Source organism: Lemur catta, chromosome 18, assembly GCF_020740605.2.
Source record: "Lemur catta isolate mLemCat1 chromosome 18, mLemCat1.pri, whole genome shotgun sequence".
NCBI lineage: Eukaryota > Metazoa > Chordata > Mammalia > Primates > Lemuridae > Lemur > Lemur catta.
In genome coordinates this window covers 46,160,198-46,176,758 of record NC_059145.1, presented here as the reverse complement: position 1 = coordinate 46,176,758, position 16,561 = coordinate 46,160,198, and the positions used below count along the sequence as shown (strand labels likewise).

At 53.5% G+C, this 16,561-nt stretch overlaps 1 protein-coding gene across 3 annotated transcripts in view; it reads left to right on the top strand.

Annotated features, from left to right (window-relative positions):
- PFKFB3 (6-phosphofructo-2-kinase/fructose-2,6-biphosphatase 3) overlaps positions 1–16,561 on the top strand; it is a 62,503-nt gene that overhangs the window by 22,986 nt on the left and 22,956 nt on the right. Inside the window, exon 1 of one of the 3 annotated variants that reach the window (XM_045530785.1) lies at positions 16,272–16,476. The exons of the other annotated variants lie outside the window; for them this stretch is intronic. Within the exon in view, the coding sequence (XP_045386741.1) occupies positions 16,401–16,476 (76 nt within the window). The 5' untranslated portion in view covers positions 16,272–16,400. Of the gene's footprint in view, positions 1–16,271; positions 16,477–16,561 lie in introns of those variants that run through there. 3 annotated transcript variants of the gene reach the window in all.

Here is a 16,561-nt window from a genome sequence, read left to right as displayed (position 1 = left end):
AGTAGAGTTGGGAAGTGAAGACAGAGGCTGGAAGAGATATTTGCACACTCATGGTCACCGCGGCTGTAGTCACAACAGCCACAAGGAGGAGGCAGCCAACCCACGTGTCCGTGGAGGGATGAACGGATGAGCAAACGTGGTCTGCCCACACCACGGGCTGTTACTCAGCCTTACGAAGGATGTCAGTTCTGACACCTGGTGCAACGTGGATGAGCCTCGAGGACATTACGCTGAGTGAAATAAGCCAGACATAAAAGGACACACGCTGGATGATTCCACTCCTGTGAGGTCCCCAGAGTCAAGCCCACAGGACAGAAAGTAGAATGGGCGTTGCCAGGGGCTGGGGTGGGGGATCAGGAGAGTTTGTTTCACAGGGACAGAGTTTCGTTTGGGGAAGATGACACATTCTGGTGACGATGGTGGTGATGGTTGCACAACAGTGTGAGTGTACTTAATGCCACTGAGCTGTACACTTAAAAATGGTCAAAATGATGACATTTATGCTACGTGTGCGGGGAGGGTGGCAGTGGGGGCAGGTGGGGAAGAGCAGAGCCAGAATCGCCTGTGATCGTGACCGAGTCGCTGGCAGCTAAGGCTGGCCCGCGTGAGGACCGGGAGGGAAGAGGCCCAGTGCGTGGGGCAGCCTTTCACTCCCCGGCTGTGTGGCTGGGAGAAGCACGAGCTTCCCAAGTCGCAGGGGGACCCTTTTCTTCCCCAGGGTCTCCCGGGCCAGGTCTCCACACCAGCACTCCGGTTTTGCTTGCAAGTGCAGAGTGACTAGCATAGCAATGGCGCAGAGCTGGGCTAGAGCCAGGGCGTTGGCCGGGCCATGCAGGGGCCCCTTGGGCACTGTCCCTGCTCTAGGTTTCTGCCACAGCAGGCTGAGCCTGGATTGTGGGGCCAGGGGGCCAGTGGAGGAGGGACGTGGGACCGCCTGTGCCTCGCTGTCTCAGCTGGACAGCACCCAAGTGCGGGTCAAGTTTGCTGTCTGGTCCCAGCACCTGCGGCCAAGGCCAGGAGGGCAGAGGGCTGAGCCTTGGCCAGACGGTGCAGTGCCTCTCCCAGCTCCCCTGCGGTGCCTGGGGGGACGGTGGCTGTCAGTCACACGGACCCACCTGTTGCCTCAGGTTCAGAAAGTGGCCATGGCCAAGTGCAGCAGGGCTTGGACTTGCAGAGCACAGCACACGGACACGCACACACATGCACACTCACACGTACACACATGCACACACAGACACACACACACTCCCCCAGCCCCCTCCCGAGGAGATGGAGTCCTCAGTGCCACATCCTCTGTGCCCCCTGGGGGGACTTCCCGGGGGTCTGGCTGCAGGGAATTTTCTCTGGAAACTACCTAGTAGTTTAGTATCCTAAGAATTTATCCAGCTTTCTTTTAGAAAGTCAACTCAGTTCTTCATTTCTCAAAGACAAAACAAACACAAAAACCTCCCAAAGCTGCTGAATCGCGTCAGAAGCCGCGTAGGAAGGACAGCTCCAGGCCTGGGCTTACTCTAGACTCTGTTTTTCACTCGCAAATTCTCTCCGGGACGTTTCCACACTCCACAGGGGTTTTGGTCACTGGTTGCTTCCTGTGCATCTGTCCCTCGCTTCTCAATGAGGGGTGACATCCTTGCCGTCAGGCAGCACGGGCCCAGCGGCGGCCCGGAGCGTGGCTGGCACGGACATGAGCGTCACTGGAGAAGCTTCTAGAACGTCACAGCCTGAGCCCCGTCCCAGCCTTTCTGATTTCCTGGTCTGGGGGGCGGTTTAGCGATGGGTGAGTCTTACGTGGTGCTGGTCTCTGAGACCGCTGGCCTTGACCGTGGTAGGGTCTAGTAGTCGGCTTCATTCATTCCTTCTCTCCGCCCAGACTACTCAGCAAACCAGCCTGGATCCCAATCCACTGAAACCCAGACACAAAAAACCCTGAAATAAATAGCCAGGAGGCCACGTTCTTGCTTCCATGGGGGTGCTGGGGGAAGCAGCACTCAGGTGGCTGGAGCATGGATGGTTTCCTGTGACCTTGAGACACGTCCCTCTCAGCCCACAAGGACTCTAGTTCTCTCCTTTGATCCTTCCTTTGCTTGGGCAGGATTACGGAAGGAACTGGAGCGTCCTCCGTAATCCATCTTCCAGGCCCCTTGGGCTGGGCCTCTGCAGGTAGCTCCCCTCCCCCACCCTGCTCCTAAGGTGCCACCAGGGCGACACTCTGAGCCTAGTGAGTGAGGGTCGGATCCTCTCCTGAAAACAAGTTTGACGAGGATGGAGGGGGCAGGCCATAAAAACAGGCCATCGAGGGGAGGGTGGCGGCACAGGGAGGCCGGGTCTCCAGATGGTTCCGCTGGGGTCTCAGCCACCTACCATCTGGGGTGCTGTGCCCATGGTCCACCCAGAGGCCCAGACAAGCCACTCTGTGGGGCTCAGACCCCCACCCGCTTGCTCTAGATCAATATTCCTCCCCGCTCCCAGTTTTAAAGGACTCAGGACCCTCTCCCAGCCATGTAAAGTCTTGCTGGTTGGGCAGAATGGGAGCCCTGCCCGGTTTTCTCGGGGGCTCCAGGAGAGCTGCGGGCGCCCCTCTGGCTTCAGGGGTGCATCGAGGCCAGGATATAAAGGGGTTCAATGGTGGTGTTTTGGGTAGTGTCCGATTTGAAGTAAAACTATTTTGGTTTTGATTATATTGTTTATATTCTAAAGTTCATATTGGAATTGTAAATCTGTATATCCATAATATAGTCATCAGTTAGAGAATATTTTTGGCTGTACCAGGATACAAAACCAATGGTGCCTTCACTGAACGGAACTGAGCCCACGACCACGTCCGGGCACGTGCCCAGCGAAGGGGAGTGGGAGAGTCCGGCCACGACTCATCCCTGTGGATGGGACGGAAAGCACCTTCCTCCGAAATCGGGGGTCTCCGCCTCCCCCCATCTGCTAAATCAAAGTTCAGTCAGCCCAGAAGCGGCACGGAGAGGCTGCAGGCCGGGCGGTGAACAGCAGCTCTGTGTAAAGGGAAACACGTCTTCACCTGTCTGTGCTTTGTAATTAACACGTGCTATTTGGGTTACTTGAGTTATGTAGGGAAATGGGAATTTTTGACAGATAATTTCAAGAATGGCATGGTACGTGTGGGTTGGACAGTGAATGTGTAAATATCGTTGGTTCTGTCGGAAGCGTATCCTTGACCATACTGCTCAGAGCAACTTGAGCTTGTCTTTTCTCACGCTTTTTATGATAAAAGACTATCTTTAGAAGGCGTTTGTTGAAAAGTGTGTTACAGGCAAAGGCTGCTATGGCAGACTGCTAGCGTTCTCCCCGTAGTAGCAGATTCCTGGGCATTTGCTACCCCGTTTGCAGCGAGGGGGGTGCGCCGCGACTAAATCTGGTGAGTGAGACGAATGTGGAAGTGTTGCACGGGCTTCCGGAAAGTTGCGTCAAAGTGAAAAGGGAGCACTTTTTTGTCCGGTCTTGCTTTCTCTACTGCCAGCAGCATCTCGGTGTTTGAATAGTGTAACGTGAACTGCATAACTGATAGCATGCCGTGTAATCCATAGTGAGTGATGAGATGGGAGAAGTTTCAGGCAGCTATTCTAGGCGACTTCTCTACCAATTACACCAGTTTCACCTCTGGCAGGCCTTCTGTTGCCAGCACATGGAAAGTCAGATTAGATGTGTTTGTCCTTACCTTGAAGCATTGGTTTTTGAAATACCAGCAACATCTTGATTCATCATTCATTCAAGATTCATAAATGTTTTGATCAGATGTATGTATGCAACTTGCACCTCTGAAGGAGGTAATTTTGAGGGGAATGTGCAGAATTATGACCATTTTATGCTCCGCATGAACTTTAACATTTTTGAGGTTTAACTTTTCGTTTTGAAATAATTTCAGACTTGAAGAAAAGTTGCAAAAATAGTGCAAAGCATTCCCGTTGCACCTTCACCCCGATTCTGCAAGTGCCAACGTTTTACGCTATTAGTTTCATCATCCTTTCTCTCTTCCCTCTTTCCCTGGCTCACTCCCGGTGTAGCTAGCTGTCTCTTTATCTGTCTACGCATCCATCCACCCACCTGCCCATACGTCTCTGTGTCATCTACATAGAGAGAGAAAGAGTGAGAGAGAATATATTTACATATGGATATATGTGTGTGTCTTTGTGTAGAGAGAGAGAGAAATACAAAATTTTTTCTGAACTTTTGAGAGTTAGACGCTGTCCTCAAAACAAGGACTGTATAATGACCACAAAATCAGGAGATCGGCATTGATCCGGTTCTATTATCTAATATGCAGACCTTATTTAAGTCTCAGCACTTTTCCCATTAGTGTTAATTATTGACAGCAAAAGCAAGAACAACGTTTTGACTGACCCGGGGTTTAATCCAGGCTCCCAGGTTGCAGGGAGGTCAGATCCCTTCATATAGACTAGTCCTCACTCTCCTGCCTCTCCTGGCCTTGGTGTTTTTGAAAAGTTATAGGCACTGATTGATTATTTATTTATTTATTGGCACTGATGTTTTAAAAACAATCAATTTTTTTTTAATTGTGGTAAGAACGCCTAACAGAACATTTATCACCTTGATCATTTTTAAGTGTACAGTTCAGAAGTGTGAAGTACGTTCATGTTGTTGTGCAATGTCAGAACTTTCTCATCTTGTAAAACTGAAACTCTGAGCCCATTAAACCAGTCCTCATTTGCCCCTGCCCCAGCCCTGGCAGCCGTGGTTCCGCTTTCTGTCTTTATGACCAACTACTCTAGGGACCTCGTGTAAGGGGAACACACAGTGTCTGTCTTGCTGTGTCTGGCCTCCTTCACTTACCACATTATCCTCAAGGATGACTCTCGTGCACCACGTGGAGGGCTTTGTTCCTTTTTAGGCTGCTACTTCATTGTCTTTATATTCCACACTTTGCCTATCCGGTGATCTGTCGATGGTCACCGGGCTGCTCCCACCTGTCTGCTATTGTGAATATGCTGCCGTGGACGCAGGTGAGCAAGTGTGAGACCCAGGCCACTTGTGTTTTAGAATATCCCTCAGCGTGGGTCTGTGTGTGGCCCCTTCGTGGTTAGATGCAGGTTCTGGATGCCTGGCAGGAACACCTGAGAAGTGGTCCTGGGCCCTTGAGCCCGGGGAGGTTAACTTGGACCACCTGCTGAAGGATGGAATCTGCCAGGTTGCTCTACCGTGAGATCACAGTTGTTCCTTTTCTGATTGATAAGTATTTGGGGGGGGGAGGTACTTCGAGACTCAGCAGGTATCTTGTTTCTCATCAGACATTCACCACTTGATGATTCTTGTGTGAAACAATTATTCCTATGGTGATTGCCCAATGGTTACTTACAAATTATATCACTCCTGCATCTGTGTGTTGGCATTGTACTCTCAGGAAAAGCTTTCCCATCTCCCGCACCCATTCATTCATTCATTCATTCATTCATTTTATCTACATGTGGATGGATCCCTGGGGTCTGATGTTTCTCTGGGTTATAAGCCATGATTATCTTTATTTTCTTGCTCAGATTGTACCAGATTTGGCCAGTGGGAACCCATGAAAGCAGGCTCTTGTGTCTTTTTTGACATATCCGCATCATCTTCTCATTAACCTGTATTGCAGCATCACTGTTTGCTGTGATTCCTGTCTTTATTTTATTTATTTATTTTAGAGATGGGGTCTCACTTGAGCAGTCCCCGTGGCAGGGATTCACAAAGTACGTGATATGGGGTTCACACTCCAACTAGAAATTACGTCTGTTTCAATTTCCAATTTTTTGATCAATAAATGTATTTTTAGCAAATGTATCTTTAAACATTTTTCCTGTGGTAGCCTTTGGTGTCTGGCCACTACATGCTTGAAATTTATTTAATCTTATTTAGTACTTTCATGTATACCCATAATTAATCACTGTATAAAGACACCTGTAATCCCAGCACTTGGGGAGGCCAAGGCAGGAGGATCGCTTGAGCCCAGGAGTTCGAGGCTGCAGTGAGCTATAATGACACCACTGCGCTCCAGCCTGGGCAACAGAGTGAGACCAAGGAATGAATGTCTCGCCCAGTCTACAGCTCCTGCCACTGGACTAAGCACATTGGTCAAATGTATGACTAAATGCTAGGTCAGCAGATTTATACCCAGATTCTTCATACAGCAGTTCTTGACTCGGAGACTTTAAAACAGAAGAGAGGCCCTGAGATCATCCTGAACTTGAAGTGCAGACAAGTGTCTTGTGCACAGTCACAGAGTTGCTGAGAGGCAGAGCCGGGACGGGGCCTAGGCCTACAGAATCATAGGGTCTTGCCTGTGCGAGGGGCGGGGCCAGTCAGAGGCCAGCTAGTTTGATTTGCAGCTGTTGTGAGAACCCCTCTGGAACGTTCTGGACAGGTGGGCGTCCGGCTGTTGCCGGGAATCGTGATGGGGCAGACCTTTGCTGTCTCTCTGGTGCCACTTGTCCACTGTACGAGGAAGCGGTCTCCTCGTACGTCCAGACCAGCCTGTGGTTTCTGTTCCTGGAATGACAGGATGCGCGAGCTCCCCGGGATGAGCCGGTGGCTGTCACTGCTCTCTCGGCTCTTGTTCTTCTTCTCAGTCCAGCTCTTTATCTGTCCCCACGAGGGTGGCTTCCGCATGGCTCCACACCCTGGTCGCCTTTCTCTGGAGGCGAATGTGCTTGTTAATGTCCTCCTCAGAAGGAGTCACAGAACTGAACCTGCTCGGGTCTCACCGCCGGCCATCACGGACCGTCCTATCCTCTAGTTGGAACACCACGACTGAGACGGCTGGGGCAGGTTTCTCAACACGTAGTCGGCACCGCCGTCCAAAACCAGCATTTTTTTTTTTTTTTTGGCTTGATTTGGCTCTATTTTTAGAATGTTTTCCACTGGGAGAAGGAAGAAGTATGAGGGGAGCAGAGCAGGGAGGGGGCTGGTGTTTGTCACCCCAGCGTTGCTCCACTGTGGGCACCGGCTGGACTTGCGACACAGCCTGTCCCCTCCTGGCCCAGCAGAGCGTGACCTGGTTCTAGTTTCTCTTCTCCCCAGTCCTGCGTTAGGAGCCTCGGTTGTTTTGAGGTTGACTCTTCCCCCCACCCTCGAGTGTGTGTGTGTGTGTATGTGTGTGTGCACATATGTCTCTCCGTGTGCATGTCTGTGTGTGCACACATCTGTGCATGTGTGTGTGCCTTGTACTGTGTGTGCATGCATGTCTGTGGGTGCACACATGTTTGTACATGTCTGTGTGTGTGCCTCTGTGTGTGTGTGCATGTCTGTGTGTGTGCCTGTGTGTGTGTGTTGCGGGACGTCACTGACCTGCTGAGGAAGCCAAGGGGTGGAGACCAAATCACAGGCCAGCCACGGTCAGCGGGACTCTATTCAGACATCTGAGTCACCCACCAGGGGCCTGGACAGTTAGAAAAAATGCCCATCTATGGGTTGGTTGAATAGTTCACAGTTTTTCCAAGAGCACTTTTACATCCAATTCAGTCCTCCTAAGGCCCTTTCGGGGTAGACGGGCCTGCCAGCCCCCTCGTTTGCAGAGCACCTTCCAGCGAGGGGCTGGCTGTCTGTCCACCTCGGAGCCCTGCAGTCCCTGAGGGGTTCATGGAAGCTGCTTCCGGCCATGGTGTGAGTCAAGACTTGTTCTACTCAGGACTGCATGTTGCTTAGCTGACTTGCTGCAAATGCAAACATCCATTCATCAAACAAGCACACATTGAACACCTCCTCTGTGTCCGACACTGTGGTAGGCCCTGGTGATTCAAAGAGGGACAGCTGTCCCTGTTGCTAAGTTCTGTAGTCTAGTAATGACTGTCAAGTTTCTATTTGTATTTCACTGAGACCAACGGGGCCGATTGGGGAAGTATGAAGAGATGCTTAGAGACCACCCAGCCACTCATCAGCAGATAAGGGACAGGTGTGGAGAGGGTCGGACCGGGTCGGGGCCCCTGACACCCAGGCCACGTCCCCATCCACACACCACACTGCTTCTCTGCTGCCTTCCCGGTCCCACGGGATAAGCTTTGGAGACCAGACAGCCTGGCTCATGCGTCCATCAGTTTATCTGGGCCTCACCACACGTCTCAGTTTTTCTTCAGTCTCTCGTTGTTCATGGGTCTACAGGACACTATTACTGAGATGCTGTCTGGCAAGAAACAAAGCCACTTGTGTTCTACGGTGTATTTCCACGGCTTCCCATGAAAAGAAGCAAGACCGGGGTGTGTGAGAGAGAAGGCAGGCCCCTCGCCACGCCTCCTGGGCACTGACTCTACATACCTGCACGGGGCCACTGTGGCCCAGTGTCTCGTCCTCAGGCCTTCCTCTTTAGAAGCTGGATATAGGCAATGCACCCAGAGAGCCAAGCTTGGGGAGACTGAGTCACCAGCCAAACTGGTAAGAGAGTGGTGCGTACACGCGATGTACTTCCAGGGACCCCAGCTGCGGGTCAGAGCATGACGTTCAGGTGGGCTCGCCAGAGAGTTCCCTCTGCAGGAGGAGGCGGGTGGTGATTCGAGGCCGCGGTGCTCGGTGGAGCAGAGGAGGGGGAATCTGGGTCACTGCACTGGCCGCTCTGGCAGAGCCAAGGCAGTGGGACACATCAGTTTCTCCGTGAATTTTCCACTCGTTCACTCTCACGGCAGAGGATGATTTTCCTGCAGGCCGGGAGGCCTCCCCACTTTGGCAGCACGGTCACAGCTTCCGACATCCTGCCCTTTTTCTACCCTAGCTCCACCTCTTGTTTTCAAGCCTCTGAGAGGAATTTTCCAGAACAAAGCCTTCTGGCTCACCCTCCTCTTTTCGTTTTGTAAGGATGGATAAATGCCATTTGGGGGAGAGGGCAGAAGGGAAGTTGAAAGCTGGTAGTTGGGCAGGGTGCTGCCTCGGGAGCTCTGCTTCCCTCCTCTTCCTCATGCCCTGGGACCGGCGGTTCCTGACCTTGTGGCTACATCAGGGTCCCCAAATCATCGCCTGCCTATAGCCTGCTCTCAACAGCAGCCACACTCTCTGTTCCATTGTGCATTCTCCTCTGTGCCCGCCGGCACTTCCTGACTCTGTCAGAGATCGAGCCTGTCTTTCCACTGGTCCCCTCCTGAGTGTCTGCAGAGCGCCACGGGGTGCCACCTCAGCCCTCCGCCCCTGTGTCCTCTGCCAGGGAGCGCCCTCCCCCCAGATGCCTCCCTGGGAGGCCGGCTCCCTCACGTCCTCCAGGGGTGTGGCACCAACAGTGGAGTGTCAGACCTCTGGATAATATTTTACATCCCAGCGTGTTGACGTGGTAATATCTGGGATATATTGGGTTCAACGAAATCTATGCCTGAAATTAGTTTCACCTGTTTCTTTTCACAACTAGGAAATAGTACATTCTCTCTGGTGGCTCTTCGAGGACAGAGCTGCTCTTGAGCTAATGGAAATGTCATTCTGGCAGACACCTGCAGGAGGCAGCCATTCTGTAAAAATGCATTTCTTAACAATAGACGTGTGAGATTTATCTAATAATTTGAGCGAAGATGGAGACACAGGAGTACAGTCGTGCGTCACATAATGACATTTTAGTCAACAACAGACCACATATATAATGAGGGGTCCCAAGAGATTATAATGGAGCTGAAGAATTCTTATTGCCTAGTGATGGAGCCGTCATGGTGTCATAGCGCAATTATTGTATTTTAAGAATCAATTTAGAGTAGCTTCGGTGTGCAGTGTTTATAAAGTCTGCAGTAGCGTACAGGAATGTTCTAGGCCTTCACATTCACTCACTCTCTGGCTTACCCAGAGCGACTTCCAGTCCTGCAAGCGCCATTCACGGTACGTGCCCTGTGCAGGTGCACCATTTTTTAAATCTTTTATGCCACGTTTTTACTGTGCCTTTTCTAAGTTCAGATATGTTTAGACACACAGATACTCGCCACCGTGTGACAGTTGCCTAGCGTGTTCAGTGCAGTGACATGCTGTACAGGTTACAGGTTTTGTGGCCCGGGAGTGACGCCATATAGCCTAGGACCGTAGTAGACTGTGCCATCTAGGTTGTGCAAATGCACTCTGGTGGCCACACAATTACAAAATCACCTAACGATGCACTTCTCAGAACACATGGTTAAGTGACTCATGACTATATTTCTTTTCTTCCTCTTTGCTTGACCAATAAATTAGGACATCTTAAAACCTTTGAAAAGTACACAAAAAGCCCAAGGCTGCCTCCACATTTTTTTTTCTTTTTAAATGCTAATTCAGTTTCATTTTATAAAACTGTCATTAGTATTTTGGGTTAAACTGACCTCACGGTAGTTGGAGACACCTGGGAGGCTCTCAGGGGTGACTGCTGAAGCTTGCAGGTGCGTGAGTGTCTTCGAGAGGCTGTTCGTTGTCGTCCTGTGTTCGGAAGCACTTGACATCGTAGGGCCATTTGTAAGGTTTTAGTTATGAATGTTGTGATAGTTTCTTAAGAGGATTCTCACTTGCACGTTATAAATGAAGACTGTGTAACTCAGAGAACATCACCTAAGACACCTGGACCTCAAATGTTGTGGTTAGCATTGTCATTGGGAGGGACATTGAACATTGCACTAATAGTTGGAAAATGATTTAATTGGGAGAAACACGAGAGAATACCAGACTTTCTGAAGATGTTGCTTTTTATTCCTAGGCTTATCAGCTACGTGATTACGGGCAGTTTATTTACTATTTTTGGGCCTCAGTTTTATCAACTCTATGGAAAAAGGCCGGTGTATGTATGCATGTGAGTGTGTGCGTGTGTGTGTGTTGGGGAGACACGATGAAATTCCAAAGTGAATTCTTAATTCTGCAAGGACCCTATCTTGCTTGGCTTTCTAGCCCCTGGTACAGCCGGCTGTCAGTGAATACTTGCTGCACATAGAAAGAAATGAGGATCTTGGCTTTTGGTTCTGTGTGTCCTCGGACTCAGTAGGAAAAAACTGAAGAACAGTATGGACGTGAAATTCCCCGTTGATCTGCTCCCAGTTACGTGCAAGCAACATCCTAACACAGGCTTGCCCTTAGCCTGCACTTGGCATATTCTTACCTCACCTAACACCTCTCTCTTAGGTCCCTGGTTTTATTCTAACACGTGGACATTTTCTCCTGTGCTCTTCAACGACAAGCCCTTGGGCACGGGAGCTATTTCTTTGTAATAGCACGGGGCTTGGCATGAGGCCACGATGACAGCTATTCCATCGTCTCCTTCCCTTCCCTGGTGGGACACGAGATAATTAAGATTCCACCTGCAGCTTCTTCCCTGCAGTGGCTGAGACACAGCCATCGCCTGTGACATCTCGTAGCCTCTGGGCACCACAGGAAGATGGGCAGGCTGGCTCCTGTAGCAGGACAGTGCACTGCCCAAGTAGTTACCCCGCTTCCAGCCACCTTCCACCTCAGGGAAAGACAGGCTCAGCATGAACCTCTCCGAGTCCGACTGCACTCTGTGTGACTGTCTCTTTGTGTTGTTCTAAGCATGCAAACTGGTGACAACGACTTACAAACTCATTGATATTCTCCCCCAAATCCACGAAAAGCCAAGAAACGGTATGCCATCCCAAGTGAAAATACAGCCTGAGCTGGATTATGTTTTCTCACTGGTGCAGGATTAGTGCAAATTCTGTTTGTCTACGTGTGTCATTGGCAAGACACACGCGAATCGCCACAGAGCTCCCAACTGCCTTTCTGCCCAGCCCCTCCCCGCTCCATGCCCGAGTCTGCACAATCTGTGCATTTCCCCCAGCACTTTAGCAAGCTATCAGTGATTTTTAAAAAACGTTTTATTTTGAAATAACTATGGACTCACAAGAAGTTGCAAAATAGTACATGGAGTCCCATGAACCTTTCACCCAGCTTCCTCCAATGGCTACATCTTATGTGGCTGTACTGAAATATGAAAAGCAGGACATTGCAGTGGGTACAAGACGGGTTAACTAGAGTACAGTGTGCCTGATTTTTAGCATGCACAGACTATTTTGAAGCCATAATATAAAACTTCTGTAACCCAACTCTCTGTCCTGCTGTTGGGAGAGGAGGCTGACAGGGAGTGTGAAGTCCCCTCAAAGCTGTCACCTGTGGGATGCTAGATGTGGAGCTACTCCAGGCAGCTTCGGGAACCTGGCCTCGAGCTCAGGGGTGTCCTGCAAGAAAGGAAAGGCCCCCGGAGGTGGAGTGACGGGACTGGGCAGAAGGAAAGGGAAACTCGCTGGAGGGTTTGCTGGGACTTTGAGTGGTACAGCCAGAGCCAGGCTGTGGCTGCAGGGGACCCTCCTGACCCCCCCCTTAAGTGAGATGTTTAAGTCCACTAGACTGGCAAAAAAAAGTATATGATATTTGTAGAAAATAATGAATTGTTTTTCAAAAGCCTTATTTTGTAGAGCAATTTTAGGTTCACAGCAAAATTGTGGGGAAAGTACAGAGAGTCCCCCTCTGCCTCCTCCCCCATCCACATACCCATCAGATGGTGACAGAGGGACCTACACTGATGTGGTACCATCACCCCGAGCCCACAGGGCACTCTAGGGTGCATTCCTGGCGTTGCGCATTCCGTGGGTTTGGACAGGTGTATAAAGACATGCAGCCACCACCCCAGCATCACACAGCAGCCTCACAGCCCCGCAACCCTCTGCTCTGCCTGTCCCTCCCTCCCTCCCCCAACCCCTGATTTTTTTTTCACTATTTCCAGAATGTCATATAGTTGGAATCCTTTTCAGATCGGCATCTTTCATTTAGTCATATGCGTTAAGTTTCTTCCATGTCTTTTCATGGCTTCATAGCTCATTTCTTTTTAGTGCCGAGTTATTAATATATCCCGTTGTCTGGATGCACCGCGGTTTATCCTTCGCCTACCAGAGGCCTCTTGATGGCTTCCATATTCTGATAATTACGAATAAAGCTGCTATAAACATCTCCGTGCGTGTCATGCATTGGTTTTTCAAGTCCCTGATGTCCCGTCGTGTGAACTTCAGTTTCTGTTCCCATTCATACGTGAGCTACACATGTTCTATGTAACAAAATATTCCCCTCTGCCCTGTCTTTGGTGGGTGGCGATGGGAGGGTTTTACTTGGTTCCATGTTTTACTTGGTGTCTCATTTCTCCCTTGCACACATGCGACTTTTCACAGGTGCAAATAATGACACTTGGAGTCTAATTAGCGACTTCTGAGTGCTCACAGCCTGCCCCAGCTTGTCGCCTCGCTCTCTCTCTCCCTCCCGGAGGAGGTGGGTCCAAGTGTGGTTTGAGGTTTAAACCTGGCTATGGCTGGCACAGGAGCATGGAGGGGGCTTGCTTTGGGGGCACTAGTAAGGGTTCCGTGACATTGGCGGGTGCAGGGGAGGGGGAAGAAATAAGGTCCCAGGAAAAACCACTCCCACCGCCCTGTCTCTGAGGCTGGACCGAGCTCAGTGATTCACCCCTGTGAGCTCCCACCAGGCACTTGGCAGGATCTTCATAAATGTTAGAGGATCCGTTTAAATAACTTAACAACTTTCCTGCTATTATCATCTCATTGTACACAGCGAAGGTCTTTCTCTCCAAGCTCCCTCCTTCCAAACCGCTCGGTTGTTCTGGGTGAGACGGTCTGAATGGCTACCTGCTTGTTCTAGTTAGGGCCCCACTCAGCACCCTGGGGGTGGGGGGCCTGTAATGAGACCCCCGAGGGGACCTGCTGTCTGTGCCAAGTAGAGGAAAAAGCCCCACGGAGGCAAACCCTGTTCCTAATTGGCTTTCTTTCTTGACCTCTGACCTGGTCCAGTGACGCTCTCATCTCGACTCCCTTTACTCCTTCCCATAAAACAAGAGAGTCTCTTGACGTTGCCTCCTGTCTTTAATAGGATCTCGGTCCAACTCAACCGAGACAAATCATGCACGTGCCCTAGGCTTGGCGTCCTTCCCGCTGTGAGAATGGCGCTGTTGGAGGGCAATATTCACCGTCCTGGCAGCGTTTTCTCAGGACTGCGTTCGTGATATCCAGGTTGGGGACAGGGGAATTGGTGAAGACCTGGTGGGGGACATTTGGGGTGAAGATCGGGCCATTAGCAGAACTAGGGGAAAGTTCAGAGCACGTCTGCACCAGTCAACCCTGAACCTCACGTTCTTGGAATACAGTTGCAGTGGGGTCGTTCTTGAGCAATTTTGTGATGAAGCAATTTTATCTCCCATGAGGATTCTACCCGAGTTTACCTGGGGCTATAAACGCCGCAAGATTTCTAGCTGGCCATTAAAACAAAAGTCCAGTGCGAATTCGTCCTTGTCCCCTATGCACTGCCACTTTGCGCTTAGACACAGAAGCGGGAGGGGGATTGAATTAACTTCCCTGCACCTGCGGCCTATCCGGTGCAGGAGACCCAGGAAGAAAGAACTCAGTCTCTGCGCTCCAGTCCCAGGAAAAGGGCCCGGTCAACTGCCTGGTGCCCTGAGAGCTGGCCGTGGTCAGACGCGTTACTTAGGTCAAGAGATTAAAGATGGGGCTCTGCTGGTGCAGCCCCCGCCCCGACTCCCCCTGAGCTGAAACCAACCGCGTGTTTGCAAGCTTGGGGTGGGGGGGTGCAGAAGAATGCCACCTGGTCCCCTTGCCTGGCCTGCAGGTGTGTGCAAAATCTCCGGTGGGCAAGCAGCAGGCGCGCGGGTGCACCGTCACTCGTTGCAGGGGTGCAGCCGCTCTCTGCGCGCATGGCCCGCAGCCTCCACGCCCCGACCCCGCAAGCCCCCCGGCGGGAACTCTCCCGGTGGTGGGGCGGGCGCTGCTGTTTTCCTCTCGGGGCCAGCCCACTCTTATTTCAGGAGTGGACTGGGACTCTCCCTTGGGCGAGCTAGGGTATCGCCTCTGACATACACTCCCGCTGCAGAAAAACAAGTCCAAATGCAACGCATCGGGTTTCCGGACGGCTGCCCGAGCGCAGAAACCGGACTGTCAGCAAAGCTGCCGGAGGGAGCGCCGGGGCGGGGCGGCCTCGGGGGCCCGGCCAGGTGGGCGCTGCTCGGCGCCCGGCCCCTGGGCGGGGCGGGAGCAGCCGTGGCCGCCGCCTGGGCGAACATGCGGGACGTGAGCGACGTGTGGCTGCCTCGGCGCAGGGCTCGCCGCGCTGTGGGTTCCGCGAGCGCCGCCTTAGTGCCTCCGGTCGCAGCGCAGCCTGGGCCGAGCATGCGCCCGTGCCAGGCCGGGCCGCGGCTTCGCCGGCTGCGAGCTCGCGGGTGTCGGGTCCCCGTGCCCCCGGAGCACCCCACACCTTCCCCGAAAACGCGGGTCACGGGCCGCGGCCGCTGCAACGCTGGGCACCGGGCAGGAGCGAGGGCGCGCGCACACAAGGACTAGGGAGGCTGCGGGGTGCACAGGGTGAATGGCATGAATCTTAGGGGTTTGCAGGATCAGGGTGCCGCCCCCCAGTAGTTATTCCGGGCTTATAGTCAGGAAATGAACTGCAGGTCGGAACGGGGTCTAGTTTTATTCACTTTTCTACCCGGAGAGACAAGAGGCTTATTGAATGGTGTCCACGTGAGTGGCAAAACCGAGATGCCAGCTGCCCCCCCCGCCCCCGATTTCCGGCCCCTGCTCGTGCCCAGCCCCACGGGCCTCCCACGGTCCAGCCTAGGGGTGGGCGAAGGGAGCAGCGCTCAGCACAGCCCGGGGGGCTAAGGGATTCGGGAACGTGGGTGGGGTGAGGTCGAAGGACCAGGGAAGCCCCCTCCTGGCGGGGGGCGGGGGTCGTGTCGCGCCGGCTCACAGGTGTAGGGGAGCACCTCTGGCTGCCCCGGAGCGCGTGGCAGGAACGCAAGGCCTGGGCCCCATTGCCGGAAGGGCGAACCGTCGTGCGCATCTTAACCAGCGTCCCGGGGGGTTTGGCCGGGGATCCGCGGACTACGCGGGACGGTGCCGCGCCGCCGCTCTCCTCCGGCGCAGTTGGGATGGAGGAGTGGGACGATCCGGGGAAGCTGCGCCGGCGCCCTTAGGGCACGAGCCGGGCGAGGAGCGGAGCTAGGACCCGTGGCCCCGGCGCTGGGCGTCTCGGAGGCCAGGGCTGCGCTTCCGCCCGTGGCCCGCAGACGGCGCCAGCAGCAGGCCCGCGCGCCGCCGCCCCACGTGGAGGGGGCTGGGGCCGGGAATGCGGCCCGCCCCGGGCTGACGCGCGCCGGCTGCCGCCGCCACTCTTAAAAGGCCGGGCGCCGCGCCGGGCGGCCCAGCAGAGCTGGAGAGGAGACGCGCGAGCCGGCGGCGGGGCCGGCTGTCACTGCGCCCGAGCATCCCGGGTGCCCGCCGTGCACGAGCGCCCCCCGCGCCCCGCGTCCCGCACAGCGCACCCCGCACCGGCCGCGCGCACCGACACCCCTGCCCCGCCCGTCTCCCCGAGCCGCGCCGGCGCTCGCACCCCTCCGCGCCTTTGTTCCGGGGCCGCCCTCCGCCCCGCGCCGGGACCCGAAGATGCCCCTGGAGCTGACCCAGAGCCGGGTGCAGAAGATCTGGCTGCCGGTCGACCACCGGCCCTCGCTGCCCAGATGTGAGTGCGCCGCGCGGGCCGGGCCATTGTGTGGGGCCCTTTGTGCCGCGCCCCGCTGCGGGAGGCGCCCGTGCGGGTCGGGCCG